At 43.9% G+C, this 22,727-nt stretch overlaps 1 protein-coding gene across 2 annotated transcripts in view; it reads left to right on the forward strand.

Annotated features, from left to right (window-relative positions):
- Positions 1-22,727, forward strand: part of LOC121277854 (signal-induced proliferation-associated 1-like protein 2) — a 647,580-nt gene that overhangs the window by 595,230 nt on the left and 29,623 nt on the right. For both annotated transcript variants that reach the window (XM_041187562.1, XM_041187563.1), the window contains exon 20: positions 4,725-4,848. In XM_041187562.1, the coding sequence (XP_041043496.1) occupies positions 4,725-4,848 (124 nt within the window). The remainder of the gene's footprint in view (positions 1-4,724; positions 4,849-22,727) is intronic.

The following is a 22,727-nucleotide window of genomic DNA, read 5'->3' on the forward strand; positions in this document are numbered from 1 at the left end:
AAAGCTTTTAATTTTAGAAAATTTTCTGTATTAATATATTCTGATTAATCATTCTGGTAATTATTTTTGGCTGCAAATATTAAAATGCATTTGTGCCTGTTGGAATGTGTCAGGACAGTGGAGTTTATATTTGCAATCCATATAAACACATCTGATTTTGAATATAAAATCCTCGTGCATTCTGCTACATAAAGAGACTCTAGATAAACTCCTAGGTAATTCAGATCAAAGCATAGAACTCCAGCAAGCTAAAACCACATCCTATTCACTGTCGTTGAATACAACTCCTCAATTAATTTCTTGAAGGTCGTCCACTTTGGATCTAAAAAGGATAGAACAAAGTGCTTTCTAACTGCTCAAAAACTAGAAACAGTGGAGGTCCAAAACTACTAGGGGATACAAGTACTTGGATCATTAAAATGACATGAAGAGGTACAGTAAACAATCAGCTAGCTAATGGTAATGCTTATCTTTATATCTAGAGCAATAGAATACAAGGGGATAGAGTTATACAAAGCTCTGGTTAGACCACACCTGGAATACTGTGAACAGTTCTGAGCACCACATCTTAGGAAGGATACATTGGCCTTGCAGTATAGTTTACCTGGGTTAAACCAAGGGTTAAATTACAAGGAAATATTAAACAAACTAGGGATTTAGTGATTTGATCCAAGTTTTAAACTTATTGAATAGAACAAATGAAATGGGTACATCCCTTCAGCTGTTCACAACAAGCAAAGTACTGGCTGTACTCAACCAGTCCATGCTTGCAAAACTCAGATCATGGTGTCCAACATTAGATGTGATTTTGCAATTGGACAGCATTTGCTAAACTATTCCTGATTGTGCTAAGAATTATACAGGCAACAAATTTAAGATCATCAGTCAGGCACACAGTGAGGCTCACTTACAAACACTAGAAGCTACATATATTCATAGACATCCTATCCTTTGCAAACAGAAAGAGCACGTCCACGCATTGCACCTTTCTCAACTAAACAAAAGCTTAGGGTACAGCCATTCCCTGATTCATTCCCCATGGGAATGCCTTGACCAATCAGAGTTGACCTGTCTGGTTTGAATTTGAATAAAAGCTTGGCAGTTAACTGTTACCTAGTACATTCTCCATGGCAATGCCTCTACCAATCAGTCCTCTTGCCAACCAGTCAGCACCCTCTTCTCATGCAGTATAAAATTGTTGTTCCGTTTATATTTGATATTCTTGCTAATCTGCCCTGATGAGTGCAAAACAAAAAGCTTTGACAGCATTGTCTCTTTTTTCAGCAATAATATAGGGTAGATAGAGTTAAACTATTTCTGTTGTTTGGAGGAGTCTAGAATTAGGGGGCATAGTCTAAAAGTAGTGGTCAGACCTTTCAGTAGTGAAATTAGGAAACACTTCTACACACAAAGGGGAGTAGATGTTTGGAATTCTCTTCTGTAAACAACAATTAATGCAAGATTAATTGTTAATTTTAAAGCTGTGATTGATAGATTTTTGTCATCCATAGGTATTGAAAGATATGGGGCAAAGATGGGTTTATGGAGTTAGGTTGCAGATCAGCCATGATCTTAATGAATGGCAATAGAACAGGTTTGAGAGGCCAGATGGCCTACTCCAGTTCCTATGCTAAGTACAACAACATTGCTTACATTTATACAACTTTTTTCCGGAATAAATACCATTGCAAAGAAATGAATTCTGAGTAGTGGTATGGTTGTTAAGTAATGACTGAAACATGGTCGAAAGGATAGACAGAGTAGGCTTTTTAAAAGAAGCATGCGGAGAGCCTTGAGAAGCAACAGTACAGATCACCAACAACTCTGCTACTGAGGGGTGGAGGGGGTGATGCATGGGAGGTTGGAGTAAGGAGTTGAAAAGACAGGGATAAAGGACTAGAAGTGACAAAGACAGGATGGAGCAAGATTGTGGGTGGGTTTGAGGGCTAGGGAAGGAAAAAGTTGTAGAAGCGGTGTGGAGCAAGGCCATGGATGAATTTAAGGGCTGTGGTAAGAGGATCTTGTAAAGGCAAGGTGGAGCAAGACTATGGGTGGGTTTGAGGGCTCTACTGGGAGGATGTTATAGAGGCAGGGTGGAGCAAGGTGGTTTGTAAATGAGGACCATGATTCTAAATTTCATACATTGGAGAGGAAAAGAGAGCCAAAGTGATGATGAAATGGAGGGTACAGCTCAGGAGGTCAGTGGGGAGACTGTAAGAGGGTGATTGACAGGTCAGTTGGGAGACTAAAGGAGGGAACCCAGGAGGTCAGTGGGATGTAGGCAGGAGCTCAGGAGGTCAGTGGAGAGAATGTTAGTAAAGTTAGGCACTTGAGGTCAAATGTAACGTGGCTAGATTTCCCAGAGATTTTTTGAACTGTACATACTAACCATTAGAAGTTTCTAACAGACAGAAGGAAGTTTCCAAAGTAGAATCATTTTAAATTGCTAGGTAGTACACAACTTGAGTATTGCTGAAAAAAGAGACATGCATTGAAGCTTTTCATCTTGCACTCATCAGGACAGAGTAGCAAGAGTACAAAATCTAAAGGGAACAGCAATTTATACTGCATGAGAAGAGGGTGCTGATTGGTTGGGAAGGGCATTCTGGTAGAAGTATTGCCATGGAGAATGCACCAGGAAACAGTTAAACTGCTTCCTGTGCAGGGGGTGGAGGGATTCCCAATCTGTCAAAGTGCGCACATCTCCCTGAGACTAAGTGCTGTCTCAGGGAGATTACTGACAGTATAAAAATCTTTAAAAATAGAAAAATATTAAAATTATTAACATGTCCCCCTCATGTGACAATGTCACACGAGATGGGACATGTTAATAAGAAGCACATAAACTTTATTGAAGTTTTTAAAAACGGACATGAAACCTCATCCTGCCAGTGGATGAGGTTTCATGTATTATCAGAAGCCCGCTGGGGCTCCTGGCCTGCCCGCCAACCTCAAGGTTGGACGGGCAGGGCATTTAACAAGCTTAATTATGCTGACAATGGCCTTAATTGGCCATTGACAGGTCGGCAAGCGGACAGCTGATTTCGCAGGGGTTCTCCTGACGTCATCCCATGTCATTTTCCCGTCGGCGAGCGGGCCCCGCCCCCAAATCGCCAATGGGAAAATTCTGCCCAATGAGTACAAGACGAAAAGCTTAGACCACATGGTTTTTTTTTCAGCAATACTGTAACCATTTTTGTGTAATTTTTTTTTAAGTGAGTCCTGTCATTTTTCTTTAGACAGAGTTGTTGAATGTATGATTTCAGTGGGCTGTGCGATAATACTTTCACCTGTTTACACTTTCCAACTCGCTGATAATTTGTTAGTTAGTTCAGGTCTATCGGCCTCTAGGTCAGCTCTTCCAAACTATTTTCCAATTTGAGATCATTTTAATTCTTGAAAATTAAGATGACCCCAGACGTCAACAAAAACAAAACAGCAATAAAGCAGCATAATAACATTCAATATATAATTATTAAAGTTCACGTATCATAGATCAATGTATAATACATAAATTTGAAAATCTGTGTTTTTAAAGTACTTTGTAAAAATATTACTTTGTGTACTCACCAATTATTACCTCATCTGAACCGCTCCAGCTCAAGGACCTTGGCCAGGGAGCAGTAGAAGCAAGGGTTGAGGGTCTTGAGGTGGCTGATAATCTTTTAAATGAAACCAATTAAACTAAATCAACAAAATTGGGATAAATCAGGCTTGAGGTGGCTGATATTGGAGCCCAGATTGTTCCGTGGCACCAGGGTGATGGGGTTGGGCCCAAGCAGGCTGCAGCTCAGCAGCAGAGGCAAAGTTGCCGGATTCATGATTGGGGTCAGGCTTCAAGACTCAGTGAAGCCAGAGAGGGAGACTGAAAGACAAGCAGGGCAAGAGCAGGACCGGACCCCACCTGGACCTCAGTGCTAGTGCAGAGTTTAGTCTCAAAGCTTGCAACCCCATTTGCTGTTTCTGAGACCTGCTGATCTAGGAGTAATTGAGTGATCTTCAGGGCTGCTTATTGCAAAGTTGTTGAGCTCTTTATTGGGAATGCTGTTGTACTTTGATTTCTATATGCTGGAATGCTCCAGAGTGTAATCAGAAGCCTGTGGATACCATGGGAAAGGTTAAAAGGCTGTTTCAATTTTAATATCAGGCTTTGACTCTGTTGAAGATCTTGGGTCTGTTCACCATCACACTTGCCACCAAGGTGACTGTTGTGGTTTTATAGTTGCAGTGATGTGAAAGTGGTACTCGTTTTGTGATCCTTTGCATATTTGCATGATGTAGCTAAGATGAAGTAAAAGGACAGTGTGCTTAAAATGTCTCTTTGGATTCTGCTGGTTTTTGGAGGCCTAGGTAAGAACATCCTACCACTCCAATTAGAAACAGCTAATCAAAATGAATTTATCTGTTATCTTTGATATGTATAGACATGTGGCTAGCCTCTGGATGTAACTGTCAAAAAGCAAGTAAGCTTTTGAGGGTTTGATGTCTACTGCTTTCCCTTGTAGCGGTGTTGCAAAAATCTCAGTCCTGGGAGTGATTTGAATTGAATACTTTATGAATGTCACAAACCTGCCTTTGGCATTAACCAAATGAGGGGAGATAATGCTGAATGTGAGGTTTTCTGGTGACCCTGACTGAACTGCTGTAGCACCACAGCCTTTTGTCACTCTTTGAATGTGATGTCCTGCACTGCATGGTAACCATCTTCATTTCTGTACCCACAGATCAGAGAGTGACCTCCTTTTGCACACTGAACGACATGCGGTCAGGGCAGAGCATGGATGGTGCTGAGGAATTATCTCTGCACATTGGCCAAGCAGACAGGAAAGATCACTCTGATGATACAGGGTAGGTATAACTCGAGGTTTCCTTTCATAGGCTATCACAGTGACCTTACTGTAAAGTGCACACAAAGCTCAGGATGGTTCAAGTTAAATTACCAAGTGTGCAGTGTAATGGAGCAAAGAAATGGTTATAACAGTTCATGAAGTACAAACTGGTACGTTGAAAGGGCAAGGAGTTGCAGCCTTTTAACCTTTGTTGTTCACAATTTATTTGTCTGGCATGTGTGTCTATGATTTGAGTGTTGACATTAATTGTGCTCTGTATCCTGATTTTTTTTTATATATGACATTGGGCACCTCCATCCGATAGCTCATTGTCTTCAGCTATTATAATTCTTCCTCTTGTTAAAAATGTAGTTCAGTCCATGCATCAACCTGACAGTGACCATCGGTGTACCTCTCTGATGCAGCACTGGCTCAGCAGTACCTCCCTGCCTTGATTCTAAGTTACAGCCACAGTTCAATTGCACTTTTCTCCCCTGACTACATTGCACTGATTTACATTAACTGGTGAACAAGTGTATCTTTGGGTTAGGAAGTGCAACAATGATTTGTACAACACTTCCTCTTTATACCTAAGCATTTTGTGTATTAAAGCATAGACTGATGTCTAAACAATCACTAACTGATCCTTTCATTCTTCGTTGGTGGTCAGGGGCACCATGGTGATGTTAAGTCATCAGGGCAGAGCTGGTCTGCCTGTCTTATTAAAACTAATAAGGTTTAATTCCTAAATTAGCATTGGATGCCATCATTCAAAGGTTAATTGTTCTTCAGTTTGGAGACAGATCCTGGATCTTTTTGCCAGAAGCATATGCAGATGTTATGGCTCTGGATATCCCCATATCCTAAAGAATTCTTCTGCACTTTGAAAATGACTGACATTGTTCCTTTTATGCTACTTTTTTATAAGTTCAGTATAGATATTCACATTAGATAGCATGTGATGTCTAAAATGTGACATGAAGTATGTATAACGTTAGCAGATTGCACATGGTTGCTCACAATAAGTTACAGAATTTATTGTTTTATGGCAGTGGTGCGTTGCACTGTATGAGGGACAATGTATTATCAGGAAAATTGACATGACAAAGATAATGAATTAAGTAAAATTCTTTTAAATGTTTATGTGCAGCTGCATCACTTCCATGCCTTCCTCTCTTCTCACTCCATTCCTCCTCCATAAAGACTGAGGCAATATACTTATTCACATCTTGCTATTCCCAACCATTCATTTTAAATTTACTTAATCATCTCTGAATGATTCCACTCATTTTATTACTAATATATTTAACCTATTAATCCTTATTGTGACCATCAGTCGTCTTTCATATTCTGCCTTACACCAAAGAATCACTCCCATTTATATACTTTTTAGATTTTGCATAGTTTCCTACGGTATAATTTTGCTGTATTTATTGTATGCCTTGTTTATATGTAATTCCTGCTCTAACTCATGCATTTGAGGCAGAAGAGCAGGATGATGATAACAAGCACTCTGATTTAAAGTGTTTCCAAGACTCTCTTCCCCCCCCCCACCAACCCACCATGGATTGGAAATGGTGCTTGCTCAGCCAGTGCATGAATCATTCAATATGTACAATGCAAGAACTCATTCTCAGTTGGGTATCCAATAATGACCTAGAACAATCATAACCTGGTGGACATTTTTTTCGCTAGCCATTTAACAACAAGGGTTAATGCAAAAAATGCAACGTAACTGTATTGTGCCATTGGAATTCCCTTCCAACATCCTCCATTAATATGGATCATGCAAAGATAATTTAAGAAAGCTTATTTCAGATCACTAAAGCATTCTGGCATGATTGACTCTGCCATTATCCATTCTCACGCCCAAAATCAAATCAGGCACTTCTGTTCACCTGGCCTCCTACTGACTCACCAGTTGTCTCAAGTGCAAAATTTGATAAGGCCCTTCATCAGGAACATTCCTGCCACCTAGACAGTATCCATTTTGAAGTCTGGTAATACCAAATGGAAGTGCTTTGTCTGCTGTGTCTGTAGCCTGAGTATAGTGTCAACATTTTACTGCCATTTCACTTTTCCCATCAGAAGGAAGGGTCACTTAAATAATGTGAATATTATACAAGCCTCTTTTGTAGACAGAACACAAGGGTGTTGCCAATCTAGGTAATTAGCAAAGTCAATGCAATGCAAAATGATTTGTCAATCGTAGCTCCTTGTATTACTCGCAGTAAGGGATCTGTTGTGGTGATATGCAGCGAGTCCTTCTCAAGCCCATCTAAAATCTGCGCCAGTATGTATGCTTTTACCGAGCATCATCATCTTGACTTGGCAGCACAGATTCCATTTGCTGTGGATTGCTGTGCTCCAAATCAATTACAAGATGTGGGCTGTTAGAATGCTGCCACAGTACTGCTTTGGTAAACTTCTGCTTTTACAAGGAGATTGAACAAATGAGGGGCAACATTTAATACCTGTGCTTGTGTGTTGCTCATCCCTAGAAAGAAATCAATTTCCACCAACATAACTTCTTTGCCTTTGACCTGATCTGACCTATACAGGAAAAGGGGGAGGCCATTCAGGCCTTTGAGCTGTTCTGTCATTAAACTAGATCGTGTCTGACTTGTACCTCAACTCCATTTACCTACCTAAAAAAATCTATCCCCCTCAGTCTTGGATTAACTCAGCATCCATTTCCTTTTGGGGAAGAGAATTTGTTTTATTTTGGTGAGGTGGGTGCAGGGTGGGGGAGATGTGGGCTCGTGCAAGGAGAGAAGTCATCTGATCTGTTTTATTGCAGTTTCCCTAAATCAGTGCCCCTCCCCCCCTGTTTTTGCACCATATGGGAATTATCTTACTTATGAGTCAACTTTCTCAAATGAGAAATGTCATAGCTCCAGTAAGTAATGTAACGTTTTATCTCAACATCACATTGGATTTATTTAGCAGTTAATGGCCTTGGACTGCGGTGTTGGGCGTCATTCAGTGTCCTGGATCTCATCATTCATGTTAAACACATGTTAAGGGCAAGATTTTTATCTCGATGGGCAGGCAGGCATGGGGGCGGTCACAAAGCCAACCACTGCCCGCGATCGGATCCCGATATCGATTTCACGCTCGCTGGCCTATTAACGGCTAGCCATAGTGAAACGCACACTACAACGCTGAGCGCTGCCAGGGCGGGAAGAGGGCGAGTGCAGAAGTTTGCACACGTGCTCGCAATGAAAGCTCCCTGAGGCACAGAGCTGCTTCAGGGAGCTGAAGAATTTTAAAATCAAAAATAAAAAACTTACAAATGTTAAAAGTACGTCCCCTCATGTGACTCTGTCACATGAGCAGGGACATGTTATAAATGACGTTTCAACGTTTTTAAATTTTTAATTCTTGTTGGAAACCTCAACCCTTCCATGGATGAGGTTTCATAAAAAATCCAAAGGCCGCCTGGCTAATTTGCCTGCCCGCCAACCATAAGGTTGGACAGGCAGCAAAAAATTTAATTTAATTAATACTTTAATGGCCTTAATAGGCCTGTTAATTGTCAGCAGGCGCACTATTGACTCCCACACGCGCCAGCCAACTGAAACCACATGAGTGCGTGATGACGTCAGGACACTCGTGCATCATTTTACACTCGAGCGGGTCGGGCACATGCCTGCGCACTCAGCGAAAAATTCAGCCCCAAGAGTGTATTTTTCCCAGTAATGCTTGCTTTTATTTTTGCTGCTGTAGAACAACTGAAATGTTACTTTATGATTCTCAAGAGCCACAAGGGGCTTGCATATTGGAATAATATTTATCTGAGATTACAGCTCATGTCTGTTGGTGTAAATTTGAAAACCTGGTAATAGGTGATACAAATATTACTTCAAGACTTTAGAAAAATTACACATAGCAAATCACAGCAAGAAAATAGATTTAAACAATGTGTAACATTGATTACTGTACCATCTGCTTATTATAGAACATCACCTACATCGAAGAAAGACCTCTTGTATGATGCTTTTCAAAATCTCGGGACATCCTAAAGCACTTTGTAGCCAATAAATTATAGTCACTGTTGTAATGTGGAGTTATGAGACAGTCAATCTGCAGAGAGCAAATTCCCGCAAACAGCAATGAGATAATGAATGGATAATCTGTTTTTAGTGATGTTGTGGGATAAATACTGGCCAGGACACCAAGGAGAACTGTCCTGCTCTTTGAAATAGTGTCAGGGGATCTTTTATGTCACCCGAGAGGTTTAATGTCACATCCAAAAGATGACACCTTCAACAGTGCAGCGCTCCCTCAGTGCTGCACTGAACAGTCAGTCTTTCTAGCTTAGGTTTGTATGGTACCACTGAGCAGGGTTGATGCCTGAGGTTCTGAACAAAAGAATATTTGCCAAAATAAAAGTGTGGGGAATTGAGGCAACCTTTTGGGTTGGTATATGGTTGACAGCATGCATAATAAAAATAAAAACAGAAAGTACTGTAAATACTTAGATTTAGTAGCATCTGCAGAGAGGGAAAAGGAGTTGATATTTTAGATTGATACCCTTTCATTAGAATTTCCAACATCCACAGTATTTTACTTTTGCATTAGGCATAAGAGAAACGTTGGCGAGAAGTGACAGATGGTGTTCACCAAGGATCTATACTGTAACCTCAGTTTTCCATTTATGACTGGGATGAAGGAATCGAGAGTTGTATATCCAGATTTTCAGCTGGAAAGCATAGTAAGTAATTTAATTATGAGGACAAGTTGCATAAACTTGGTTTATATTCCCTTAAGTTTAGATAGTTGAGGGGTGATTGAATCAGGGTATTTGGTTACAGGGAAGCCATTTCCTCTGATAGGGGAATCCAGAACATGAGAGCAAAAAAATTAAAGCTAGGTCATTCAGGAGTGAAATCAGAATGCACTTTTTCACACAAATAATGGTGGAAATCTGAAATATTCTCCCAAAAAAGGTTGTGATGCTAGGGATCAGTTGGAATTTTCAAGACTGAGATTTTTGCTAGGTAAGGACATCACCAGGTCAAATGTAAGCAAATGGAGGAACAGATCAGTAATGAACTAATTGAATGGCAGAGCAGGCTGAAGAGACTGAATGGCATATCTCTGTTCTTCTGTTTGTGGATCTCAATCTGACACATGCCTATTGCTCAGATACAGCAGCCACTGTCAGAATGTATTTTGTTAATTTTTGGCCATCCTACCAGAAAGTGCACTTTGTAATGGTGCTGATTACCACTGGTTAAATGCCCTGTCCCCTCATGGACGTTCTCAATGGCAAAGCATGGCTTGTGGAGATAAATATGACCTTTACAAATCTGACCAAGCTTAAAATATAAGGTACATCACTTTAATTATAAGCATCAGTATTCATAACATCCATTATCATGAACAGTTTCATATCTGACAACCATCTGCATTTCATACAGTGAGATTTTCAGAGTAGTGTCCACTTCTCTGCATTCATAGACTGGTAATGCTGCAGTTCCTGACCCCTCTCCTGCGGCCCTGCTCCTGGCCCTCCTTCCAATTTCTATTGCAAGGGATTGGAAAGCTGTTCCATGTTGTGGGTTGGAGTTGTGAAATATCTGATGTGTAATTCTATAAATTGAGGGGAGGTGTGCCTTGTGTCAATGTGACAACTATATAAACAGTTTTAAAACTGTTTAACAATCAGACATAGCAACAGATGTAAAATATTCTGCAATTCCTCTGTTTAAAAAATAACAAGAAAAAAATCCATGCAAATTTTCCACAATTTTGTGCTGTACAAGTGGGGAAATGCAGGGGGTATACTAGAAGTGTCACCTGTAACAAGCCCATGCGCCACTGCACTTTCAACCTGACGGCATGTATTATTCTATTTATAAGGCTGTGTTTGAAACTGTTGGTTGGCATTTGCAAGCTTTCCAGGTTGTCATCTATGCAGTTCTCTCCTGTTTAATGATGTCTACAGTCTCTATCATATACCCAAACTCATAGTCTTCAGTGACCTGACTGCTGCTTGGCATTAACCCAACACAGAGGGATTCATTAGAAGTCAGAAATGAGGGAGGCATTATGCCAAATCTTACTGATCTTTGGCTGCTATGTTGGTTTTGTGATCTCAATAATACATCTCACGATAGTATCAGACAGTTGTGCTTTTAACATTGAAATGTATCGACAGATGTCTTTGTGCAGTAGTTGAATAGGTCATGGTAAGTTTACGGCTGAGTTTACAGTTACCATTCAGAGCGGAATTTCCCAAATTTGCACTAAAAGTGCACTAAAACATTTTACCCGCCAGCTGTGATAGTGGGTTTTCATGCTGTATCATCCTGAATCTGCCTCATTATTTATGCACTCCTGGGAAACATACCGTTTCCATGGCAGGCGGGCTGTCATTCGCCTGCCCACCATCACCCCGCCGCTTCTTCACGCCAGGTGCCATGTCCAGCCACAAGCACACATCTCAGAGCTTCCAGCTCACCACTGCTGCCTGGAAGACATGGCCCTGAAACTGAAGAAGATTGCAGCCCCCAGGTTCAGCAACATGTCTCTCGAGCAACTTTTGGATGCTGCGGAGGCCCACCGGAATGTCCTCTATCACCACTTTTGCTGCAGGGTGGACAGCAACAGCACTAACCCGGCTTGGGAGGTGGTAGCAGCAGTGGTCAGTGCCAATGCCCTGCAAGAGGACAGTCACCCAGTGCCACAGGAGGATGAATGATCTCCTCTGTTCCGCCAGGGTAAGTCACTCATCTTATCACTCAACTCACACACTGACAAATCCATCACACTTCCACAGGGCCCTTACTCACTGTCGGTTCAAGGGACATTACCATTCACTCTCTCACACTCACCATCATTGTCCTCATCCTGTTCGTGGGACCACTCAACACCCACACATGTCAGGCATACTTGTCATCTGGCCTGGCAGGCATCTTGCTTACACATCCTCCATCTCTATCCATGCAGGACAAGCTGGCACACAACAAGGCTGAGAGATCTCAGACTGGTGGAGAATGCCTGACATCAAGGTCGTCACGGACTTTAAAAACAGAGCCATCCAGCTGGCTGGTGAGGATCCTGACCGGTCCTGTGCTGACGGTGAGGTCGGCGATACTCTACCAAGTGAGGATCCAGCAGTGCAACATCCATCAGACAATCATGCCGCAAGTGATGTGTCCTCTTTCACAGGCCACTGCCATGTACTAATTATCTCTCTTTGCTTTCACAGGCACATCTGCCTAACAGCCGATACAGTCCATGACCCAGGGCCTCCAATCAAGCTCCGAAGAAACCTCTGAAGAGGAATCTGAAGGCACCTCCCTGACGTCCCGTCACAGCGCTCACCCACACCCGCCACCAGCACAGAGACACATAATTCGGTGGGCCCTAGCTTTAGAGTAGCCCTATGATCACAATCTGGTGAGCACATCGTACTGTCTGATCCACTGCAAGCTGCAGCAGGCACTTCCCAGGTGTCCGGCACTCGGAGAACTGCTGGAGGCCAGAAATTTGCTGTGTCCGAGTCAGATGATGAGCCCTGGACTCAGTCATTGCTGGAGCTGCAAAGGCAAGCTCGGGAACATCCGCTGCACTCTTCAGATTGCAAGGCACGATGGAGGAGTCCGCCACCTTCACTCTGAGGTGATAGTGCTGGCATACCGAAGTCAACATTGGTAGGAAAGCGGCCATTGTGGAGACCTTGGTCCAGGACTTCGCTCCTGCACTGCTGTGTGGACCCAACTCCATCGCTGATGTCATAGTTGGCTTCCAACAGTGTGTATACGAGAGGGGTGCCGGGCAGCTCGATCTCACTCCAGCTACCCATGCTCCTCAAGGAGTCAGACTGGGGCTCCCGGGCACCCATAGGGAAGAGGATCTGTAGGTGCACACTTTGGGGTGACCCACCCAGGTGACTCCGAGAGCATCCAGCCCATCTGACTCCCCTCTCCCTGTGACCTCAATGGCTCCAGCTCCACAGGCTGAGGAAGGTGCCACTGCCACATAGCAGTACCCTGAAAGCAGGCCAGGGCCATCCAAGTCTTGTTCCTCCAGAGGACACCCGCCAAAGTCATCACACACAGGGCATCGCAGTCAGCAGGCTGCCTCCCCCTCTGCTGTGGTTGTCCGGCGAGCACCAAGACGTAGTTCCAGGGTTAGGATAGTTAAAGAGAATTAACTCTTTCGGAGTCAAACAATTAAACTAAATTAACAAAACGAGGGACAAAATTAAGGAACAGCAAATCTAAAGACAAAATTCAAAGGAAACTTACACACATCAAATCAAAATGTGTTTAAAGGGGTCAATAAAACACCCCAGTTCCCGCTGTGCCCACCGGGCACGGAAGGCCTCGATGGTGCCAGCAGACACCGTGTGCTCCCTCTCCAGGGACACTCGGCCGTGAACGTAGCCGCGGAAGAGGGGCAGACAGTCAGGTTGGACGACCCCCTCGATCGCCCGCTGCCTGGACCCGTTAATGGCCAACTTGGCCAGGCCCAGGAGCAGGTTCATGAGGAAGTCCTCCTTGTGAAGAATTAGTTGCTCGGGTGTTAATCACTTGTATGTACTGTTCACTATTGTCAATAAACTCCCAAAAATGTCTCCCTGCCTATGGCTTGATTTTCTGATGAGTAGTGTTCTAGTCACTCAGATGTGAAACATTCCTGCACAAGATAAAGACAGGTGTCTCAGTCAAGGGCCTCTTCCCTGTGCTCTGTGCAGCCTTCAGAACAAAGTGATGGGAATGTAATGTCTCACACTCTCTGGAGACATTACTGATGCCTGCACCTTGGTGGTGCTTGTCATGGCTGCTAGAATGTAGTGGGCAGGTGCCACTGAGTTCTCTCATTCTCTCTGTGTGCTCTCAGCACCTTTATGGAGGGGCTGGCCCCCATCTCTACAGCACCTGTAGCTACTGATGCTGTGTTGTGCTCCATCTCCTGAAAGGCTCAAGTGCTAGAGGTGGACAAAGCATCAGATGCTTCTAAAGTTTCGTGGCAGCGTCTCTATGATATGACCCTGATCACAGAGCGCAAGTGAGCTGCCTTTGGCCAGACAAGAGTCAGACATTCTCAGAGGCTGTGTGAAGATTTATGGAGTGTCCTCAATAAATGTCGTCATCATCCTCCTGCAATCGAGTGACTATTAGGGCCTTCACTGAGTGTCCATGACAGGAGCATTCTCACAGAGGGTATATGTGCTGCCATAAATCAGACTGGAGTCAAATGTTCACAAATGCGATGTGAGGATCTATGGGGTCACCTCACTGCATCATCCTTCACAAATCTAGCAGCTCTGAGGGCCTCGTCTAGCCAGTGCAAGGGCCTCATCCCCATCATCGTCGCCTCCGAGGACCTCCTCAGCCTCATCCCTGTCGGCGTCCTCCTCATCAGAGGAGACATGCAGCTCCTCCATCTCCACCTCAGCCAGCTCATCTCCCCGTTGGAGCGCCAGGTTGTAAAGGGCGCAGCAGACAATGACGACGCGTGACAGCCTCTGTGGACTGTATTGCAGGGCTCCACCAGACCGATCCAGGCACTGGAACCTCATCTTCAGCATCCAGCTGGTCTGCTCCACCAAGTTGCGAGCTGCAGCATGAACCTCATTATTGCTCTGCTGCATTCTGAGGCTGTCGTGTAGGTGTCATCAGCCACAGCCTCTGCGGGTAGCCCTTGTCCTTGAGGAGCCATCCTTGCAGCCTCTGTGGATCCTGGGAGACTCCAGGGATCTGTGACCGACTGAGGATATAAGCATCATGCACACTCCCTGGAAACTGTGCGCACACCTGCAGGATGCGTTTCTAGTTGTCGCACACCAGCTGCACATTCAGCCTTGCTGAAGTCCATGTGTTGTGACGGAGATCTGAGCACCACATGAGTGCAGTCAGTCGCACCCTGCACCTGTGGGAAACCCAAGATCTGGGCGAACTCAGGTGCTCTTACATCCTGTCCTGGTCCCGGGCAAAATGCACAAAGTTGTATGCCCTCGTGAAGATGGCATCTTTGACCTCATGGATGCATTTGTGGGTAGAGGCTTGAGAGATCCCATAGAGGTCACCTGTGGAGCCCTGAAAGGAGCCACTGGCATAGAAATTGAGCATCATGGTCACTTTCACAGCCACTGGCAGCGGATGTCCCCCATGGCGCTAGATGCTACAGTAAATGGCAGACGTGAATGATCAGTTCCTTAGACATGCGCAGTCTTCAGCGACATTGATTCTCGGTAATCTGCAAGATTGAAAGGCGGCATCTATAGACTCTTTGTGTCACAAGGCGCCGACCAGTGACAGCTTGCTGTGGCACTTGGGCAGTGTAAGCCCCAGCTGCCCCTTTTTCCTGAGGTTGCTGGTCCACCTCTGCACAGCCAGGAACCTCAGTTGCTCTCCCCTCCGTCTTCTTCGCTCTGTAGGCCATCAGGAATACAAGCTAGTTCACCAGGCTCCATGCTCCTCCTGCAGGATGAAAGAGAGAGACACGTGGTTAGCATGGGTGTGCTAAGAACCTGCCTGGTTAAGTGTCATGGCCCCTTAACACTTCCCGGAGAGTGCTGGCCACCACGTGGATGGCCAGAGATTAATGGCGCTGCATGGCTGCCCTTTTAGCGTGAACCATGGGGGAGACTGGTCCAAGCCGGGATGCTGACTTGCAAGAGGCTGTGGGCGCCTCCAGCAGTGACTGCTACATGGCCAGCTTTAGTGAGGAGATTGTACAACATGTACAGTCCAACTGCTCTGCAGTCCACTAAAGTGCTCTTGAATCTACAGTCAATGCTGGGGGGTGGGGGAGTTCTGCAAAACTTGGTGGCACTTTGATGCCTCTGCATTGCTTGAGTGGGCAGATAAGCTAGGAGCACAACCTCAATCATATCAAGATAAAAGCAAAATACTGCGGACGTTGGAAATCTGAAATAAAAACAGAAAATGCTGGAAAAACCAAGCAGGTCCGACAGCATCTGTGAAGAGAGTTACAGAGTTAATGTTTCGAGTCCGTATGACTCATCTTTAACACAAATTGGAGGAACAGCACCACATCTTCCGATTAGGCACTTTACAGCCTTCCAGACTTAATATTGAGTTCAAAAACTTCAGACCGTGAACTCTCTTCTATCCGCACCCCTTTTTTATTCCTTTTTTTTTCAAAATTCATTTTTATTTTTTATCTACTTATTTTTCTTTTTAGTCATTTTTATTTTTAGTCATTTTTATTTATTTATTCACTGTTTTATCCCCCTTTTTGTCCCCCTTTTTATCTCATTTTCAGTCCCTTTTCTTTTTACCACCACCGCCCGCTACCCCCACAAGGGCCATCTGTTATTTGTTCATGTTATTCTTTTCGGAGTGCTTACCCCTGTTCTGCTATTGTCACATTCTGCTTTCTTACCTTTGCCACTGTCAGCTCCTTCTTTAGCTCTTACCGCTACAATTAACACTCCCTTTGCCCATTTGTTCATGACATCTTTGTCAATCTCCCCTTTGCCCCCACCTAGCACTGGCCTTCCATCCAGCTTCACCTGCTCCACCCACCTTAAACAGTATAAATGTCATCACATTTCTACTTCTCTGTAGCTCTGAAGAATGGTCATACAGGCTCAAAACATCAACTTGTTTTTCTCTCTATAGATGCTGTCAGATCCAATCATATCAATGTGGCTGCACCTGAACTGTCTCAGTTAAGGTCACTTTCTACAGATTTCCCGAATATGCGGCCACTTCCCTTGCCCACCCTACCCCCATCCCGAATGCTTGTGCGCTATATTCAACGGCAGGGCTGCCCTTGCCCACCATGCCCCCCCCCCCCGTCACCAGTCTCCTCAACAGCAAGGCTGCACTTGCCCCCACCCCCACCCCACCCCACAAGTCGCCTCAACAGCAAGGCTGCGCTTGCCCCATGCTCCCCTCACCCACAAAAGTCACCTCAGAGGCAGGGCTGCACTTGCCCCCTTATCCCCCCACCACCAGTTGGGCAGGGTGGCACTTAACTCCAACCCCCCCAGCACCCTGAAGTCTGCAAAGCAACAGGCGACCCTGGCAAGCTCTGCAGAACGTTGCTGTGCGCTCACCTCCAGTTCACTCAAAGTGAAGGCCGCCAAGTGCACGTCATGGTGTGAAACACATCGGCGTGCTTTCCCGACGACATGGACAGATGATCCAGTGGAGGTGCAGGAGCCTGGCAGGATGGCCTGATCATGATATGCTGATGTATTACAATGAGGTTCTCGACGAACGATGGCGGGAAACATGGCTTGCTGTTGGCTGGCTGAGCAGACAATCATGACCTGCCTTCCCGCCATCGTGAAACTGATTGTGCCATATTGTCCACTTGTGCCACCTATCATGCCCACCAGCAACAGGCACAGAAAATTCTGCCCTAAGTAACTCGCATAGCTTTTGATCTAATTTCTTTCAGCCTTAATTCAGTAAATAGCTTATACATATAGATTTAATGTGAAATCTATAGTGGACTTCATCAAGATATATTTCAGGTTTGCATTCTGGCGAATGCTGCTCTATTGTCCTTTCAGCGAATCACACATTTCATTTCAATAGGGACCTCAGCTTGAACAATGTGTAGATGTCATCTGAAGCCTATGTTAGAACTGGACCCTTGGAATCTTCACAATATATCTATTCTGTTGAGGTGCTGAAGTGATTGAATTATGAGGAGCAATGATGTAAAATGAGTAGAGTCTCACTGGAAAAGAGAAGGTTGATAGGTGATATGGTTTTTGTTTTTAGAAGTCTAGAGGGACTAGATAATGTAGATCACATCCCGTAAATTAATTTTAAAAATGATAAGCTCTTTCACTGTTGTCCAGAACAGTGGGATCAGAGGACATGCCCTGCACTTGAAATTCAAAATTAATTTGAGGAAACAATATTTTGGTGGATTTATTAGGGTTCTGTAAGGATGTAACAAGCAGGTTGGATAAAGGAAAACCAGTAGATATCATTTATTTGGATTTCCAAAAGGCATTTGGTAAGGTGCAACATAAAAGGTTACTACACAAAATAGGAGGTTATGATGTTGGTTATGATATACTAACATGGATAGAAGACTGCTTAACTAACAGGAAACAGAGAGTCAAGATAAATGGGGCCGTTTTAGGATGGCAAACTGTAACTAGTGGAGTGCCATAGGGATCGTTGGTGGGGCCTCAACTATTTATGATCTATATTAATGATTTGGGTGAAGAGGGCGACTATTGTAGCTAAATTTGCTGATGGCATGAAGGTAGGTAGGAAAGCAAATTGTGAGGAAGATACAAAGAGTCTGCAAAGGGATATAAATGGGTTAAGTAGTCATTATTGTTTGGAATTCTCTTCCCCAGCGAGCAGTGGAGGCTGGATCATTGAGTTTTTTTTTATTTGTCCGCAGGATATGGGTGTCATTAGCTAGCATTTATTGCCCACCCCTAATTGTCCTTGAGAAGGTAGTTTTGAGCCACCTTCTTGAACCTCTACAGTCCATGTGGTATAGATACCACGTGGTTAGGAAGAGAATTCCAGAATTTTGACTCCAGAGACAGTGAAGGGACAGCTGTATCGTTCCAAGTCAGGATGGTGTGTGGCTCGGAGGGGAACTTCCAAGTGTTGCCATGCATCTGCTGTCCTTGTCCTAGACGTTCCGGGATTGGAAGGTGCTGTTGAAGGAGCCTTGGTGAGTTGTTGCAGTGTTGAGTATTCCATTACACTCCTAGCTTGTGCTTTGTAGATGGTGGACAGGCTTTGGGGAGTCGGGAAATAAGTTATTCACTGCAGAATTCCCAGCCTCTGACTTGCTTGTGTAGCCCCAGTATTTATATGGCTGGTCCAGTTCAGTTTCTGGCCAACGGTAACCCCCAGGATGTTGATATTGGGGGATTCAGAGATGGTAATGTCATTGAATGTCAAGAGTAGATTCTCTCTTGTCGGAGATGATCATTGCCTGGCACTTGTGTGGCAGGAATGTTACTTGACACCTATCAGCCCAAGGCTAAATGTTATCCAGGTCTTGCTGCATATGGGCACAGACTGCTTCAGTACCTGAAGAGTCGCAAGTGGTGCTGAACACTGTGCAATCATCAATGAACATCCCCACTTCTGACGTTATGATGGAGGGAAGGTGATTGATGAAGTATCTGAAGATAGTTGGGCTTCAGATAGTACCCTGAGGAACTCCTGCAGTGATGTATTGGGACTGATTTGATTGATCTCCAACAATCACAACCATCTTCCTGTGGGCTAGTTGTGACTCCAACCAGCAGAGATATTCAAGACTGAGTTAAACAGAATTTTGGTTGGCAGGGGAGTCAAGGGCAATGGAGAATAGACAGGAAAGTGGAGTTAAGGCCATAGTCAGATCAGCAAGATCTTATTAAATAACAGAGCAAGTTTGAGGGGCTGAATGGCCTACTCCTGCCCCAATTTCTTATACTGTGAGTGAGTAGTCACCCTAGATTAGGATCCTAGGGAGACTGTGGAAGCAGTTGATAATGATGCATTCCAATGTAATTTTTTTATAATTCTATGCTCATTCCTCTCTCTTGCTCTTGTTGAGAGCAAGAGTTCCTCAAAGTTTGCATGAGCTCCTCAGAGTAGTGTCCTAGGCCCAACCATCTTCAGCTGCTTCATCGATGACCTTCCTTCCATCATAAGGTCAGAAGTAGAGATATTTGCTGATGATTACACAATGTTCAGAGCCATTCACGACCCCTCAGATACTGATGTAGTCCATGTCCAAATGCAGCAAGACCTGGACAATATCCAGGCTTGGGCTGACAAGTGGCAAGTAACATTCACGCCCACACGTGCCAGGCAATGGCGATCTCCAACAAGAGAGAACGTAACCCTCGCCCCTTGACATTCAATGGCATTACCATCACTGAATCCCCCAATATCAACATCCTGGGGGATACCATTGACCAGAAACTGAACTGGACTAGCCATATAAATACTGTGGCTGAAAGAGTAGGTCAGAGGTTAGGAATTCTGCAGCGAGTAACTCACCACCTGATCCCCAAAGCCTGTCCACCATCTACAAGGCACAAGTCAAGAGCGTGTTGGAATACTCTCCACTTGCCTGGATGAATGCAGCTCCAACAACACTCAAGAAGCTCGACACCATCCAGAACAAAGCAACCTGCTTGATTGGCACTCCATCCACAAACATTCATTCCCTCTACCACCAACACATAGTAGCAGCATTGTGTACCATCTACAAGATGTACTGCAGGAGCTCACCATGGCTCCTTAGACAGCACCTTCCAAACCCATGACCACCACCATCTAGAATGACAAGAACAGCAGATACATGGGAACACCACCACCTGGAAGTTCCCCTCCAAGCCACTCACCATCCTGACTTGGAAATATATCACCGTTCCTTCACTGTTGCTGGGTCAAAATCCTGGAACTCCCTCCCTGTACCTACACCACATGGACTGCAGCGGTTCAAGAAGGCAGCTCACTGTCACCTTTGCAAGGGCAATTAGGGATGGGCAATAAATGCTGGACTAACCAGCGATGCCCACATTGCATAAAATGAATTTTAAAAACGCCCACAACGTTTTGAGTCTGTCACATGTCACACATCATGCTTCAAAATGTCAAAAATATATTTTAACAGAAGTTTGATGTTGGTTATTCTAACCGGAGGCAGAAACAAAAACACCTGACAATTTGCAAACCAAAACTTTGAATATCCAATTGACCTCATAATGTCTTTATTATCAGAAATGCAGTCATAAAGAGACTTTATGCAAGTTTTTTTAAAAATGCAGCTTAACAGCAGCGTAGAAAATCGTTCATTATTTGGCACAATTGTGAAGTTACAGAGCAGTGAATCATCTGACTTGCCATAAAAAGTTACATAAGATATCAGCTACTCTCTCACTAACTGTACTTGTAAAAAAGATATTTCATATGATCTGTTTTAACAGAAATAACTTAGTTACCCTTTAGACCGTGTCCTTCACACTGGATTTAGCTTGCCTGCATTCATCATTTTTGGAGCTTATTTAGGCAGGGAAGGGAGGTGGATGACAGACTGGTGCTGTAGGGTCTGCTTTTCTAAAGTCAGAGTAGAGCAAGCTTTATTCTGAATCTTGCTGTATGATACTTGACGTGGAGGATTGTCCCCTGATGACTAGAGATATCAGATGAACGCTCTTGAGCACAATTTGTTTGATTAAAAAACAAGTTCACCTGCGATGAAAAAACTCGTTGCATTTGGTTTGGTCGATGCTCAATATTCAGTAGATCTGAGATCCACGTTTGCCTCGGCCATAATGCAGTTATTGGGTTTGCTGTTGATTCTTATGCCTTGCAAATGATTCTAAATACAGGACAGAGCAGCTCAACTGCTTTGGTCCCTGGAACAGGAAGATCAAAACTGGTAGGGCACAAGTTTGCAATCACTAATTTCATGTTCCTTTCTTGATCATATTGTCTTGGTAATTGTTTTCATAGAATCATAGAAAGTTACAGCATGGAAGAAGGCCATTTGGCCCATTGTGCCCATGCCAGCTGACAAATAGCCATCTAGCCTAATTCCAATTTCCAGCTCTTGGTCTGTAATCTTGTAGGTTGCAGCACTTCAAGTGCATATCCAATTACTTTTTGTAGTAATGAAGGTTTCTGCCTCCCCTACTCTTTCAGATAGAGAGTTCCGGATCCCCAAATACCTCTGGATGAAAAAATTTGCCCTCAAATCCCCACAAGTTTCCTGCCTCTTACCCTAAATCTATGCCCCTTGGCTACGGACCCCTTAACCAAGGGGAATAGGATCTCTCCGTCCATTCTATCTGGACCCCTCATAATTTCATATACTTCAAACACTTCTCTCCTCAGTCTCCTCTTTTCCAAAGAAAAAATATTCTAGGTTATCCAATTTTTCTTCACAACTAAAATTTTCCAGTCCAGGCAACATCCTCATAAATCTTCTCTGTACCTACTCTGGTGCAATCACATTTTTCCTATTGTGTGGTGACCAGGACTCCATACACTACTCCAGCAGTAGCCTAAATAGTGTTTTATACAGTTCCAGCATAATCTCCCAACTCACGTATTCTATGCCTCAGCTAATAAAGGCAAGCATCCCATATGCCTTCTTGCCCACCTTATCTATCTGTCCAGCCACCTTCAGAGATCTGTGGAAATGCAGTTCAAGGGCCCTCTGTTCTCAGTATCCTACCATTGAGCGTGTATTCCCATGGTTAGCCTTCCCCAAATGCATAAGCTCACACTTCTCTAGATTGACCTCCATTTACCACTGCCCACCTGACAAGCCCATTGATATGTTCCTTCAGTCTGCAGCTTTCTTCTTCATTATCAACCATATGGCCAATTTTTGAATCATCTGCAAACTTCTTAATCATACCCCCAACATTCAACATTGATAGATGCCACAAAAAGCATGGGACCTAGCACTGAGTCCTGCGGAAGCCCAATGGAAACAGCCTTCCAGTCACAAAAACACCCATCAAGTATATTCCTCCCTGATTGCAATGTGTATATCAACCCTCCCTTTTGTGAAAACAGACTTAATGTATTCATTAAAAACCATACCAGTGTCCTCCACCTGCACACAGATCTTATGGTCCCTAATAGGCCCTACTCTTTCTTTAGTTATTCTCTTTCTATTTATGAATTTATTAAAAAAAAACTTTAGGTTTTCCTTGATTTTACTTGTTGATGTTTTTCATGCCCTCTTTTTACTTTCCTAATTTCCTTTTTAATTTCACCCTTCCACTTTTTATCCCCCCCCCCCCCCACTAGGTTTTCTGCACTACTGAGCCCTTGGTATCTGTCATAAACTTCCCTTTATTTTTCTTTATCCTCTTCTTTAAGACCCTTGAAATCCAGGGGGCTCTGGACTTGTTAGTCCCACCCTTTTTTTTAAGGGAAAACACTTGCTCTGAACCCTCACCATCTC

This window comes from Carcharodon carcharias, chromosome 5 (assembly GCF_017639515.1).
Source record: "Carcharodon carcharias isolate sCarCar2 chromosome 5, sCarCar2.pri, whole genome shotgun sequence".
Classification (NCBI taxonomy): domain Eukaryota; kingdom Metazoa; phylum Chordata; class Chondrichthyes; order Lamniformes; family Lamnidae; genus Carcharodon; species Carcharodon carcharias.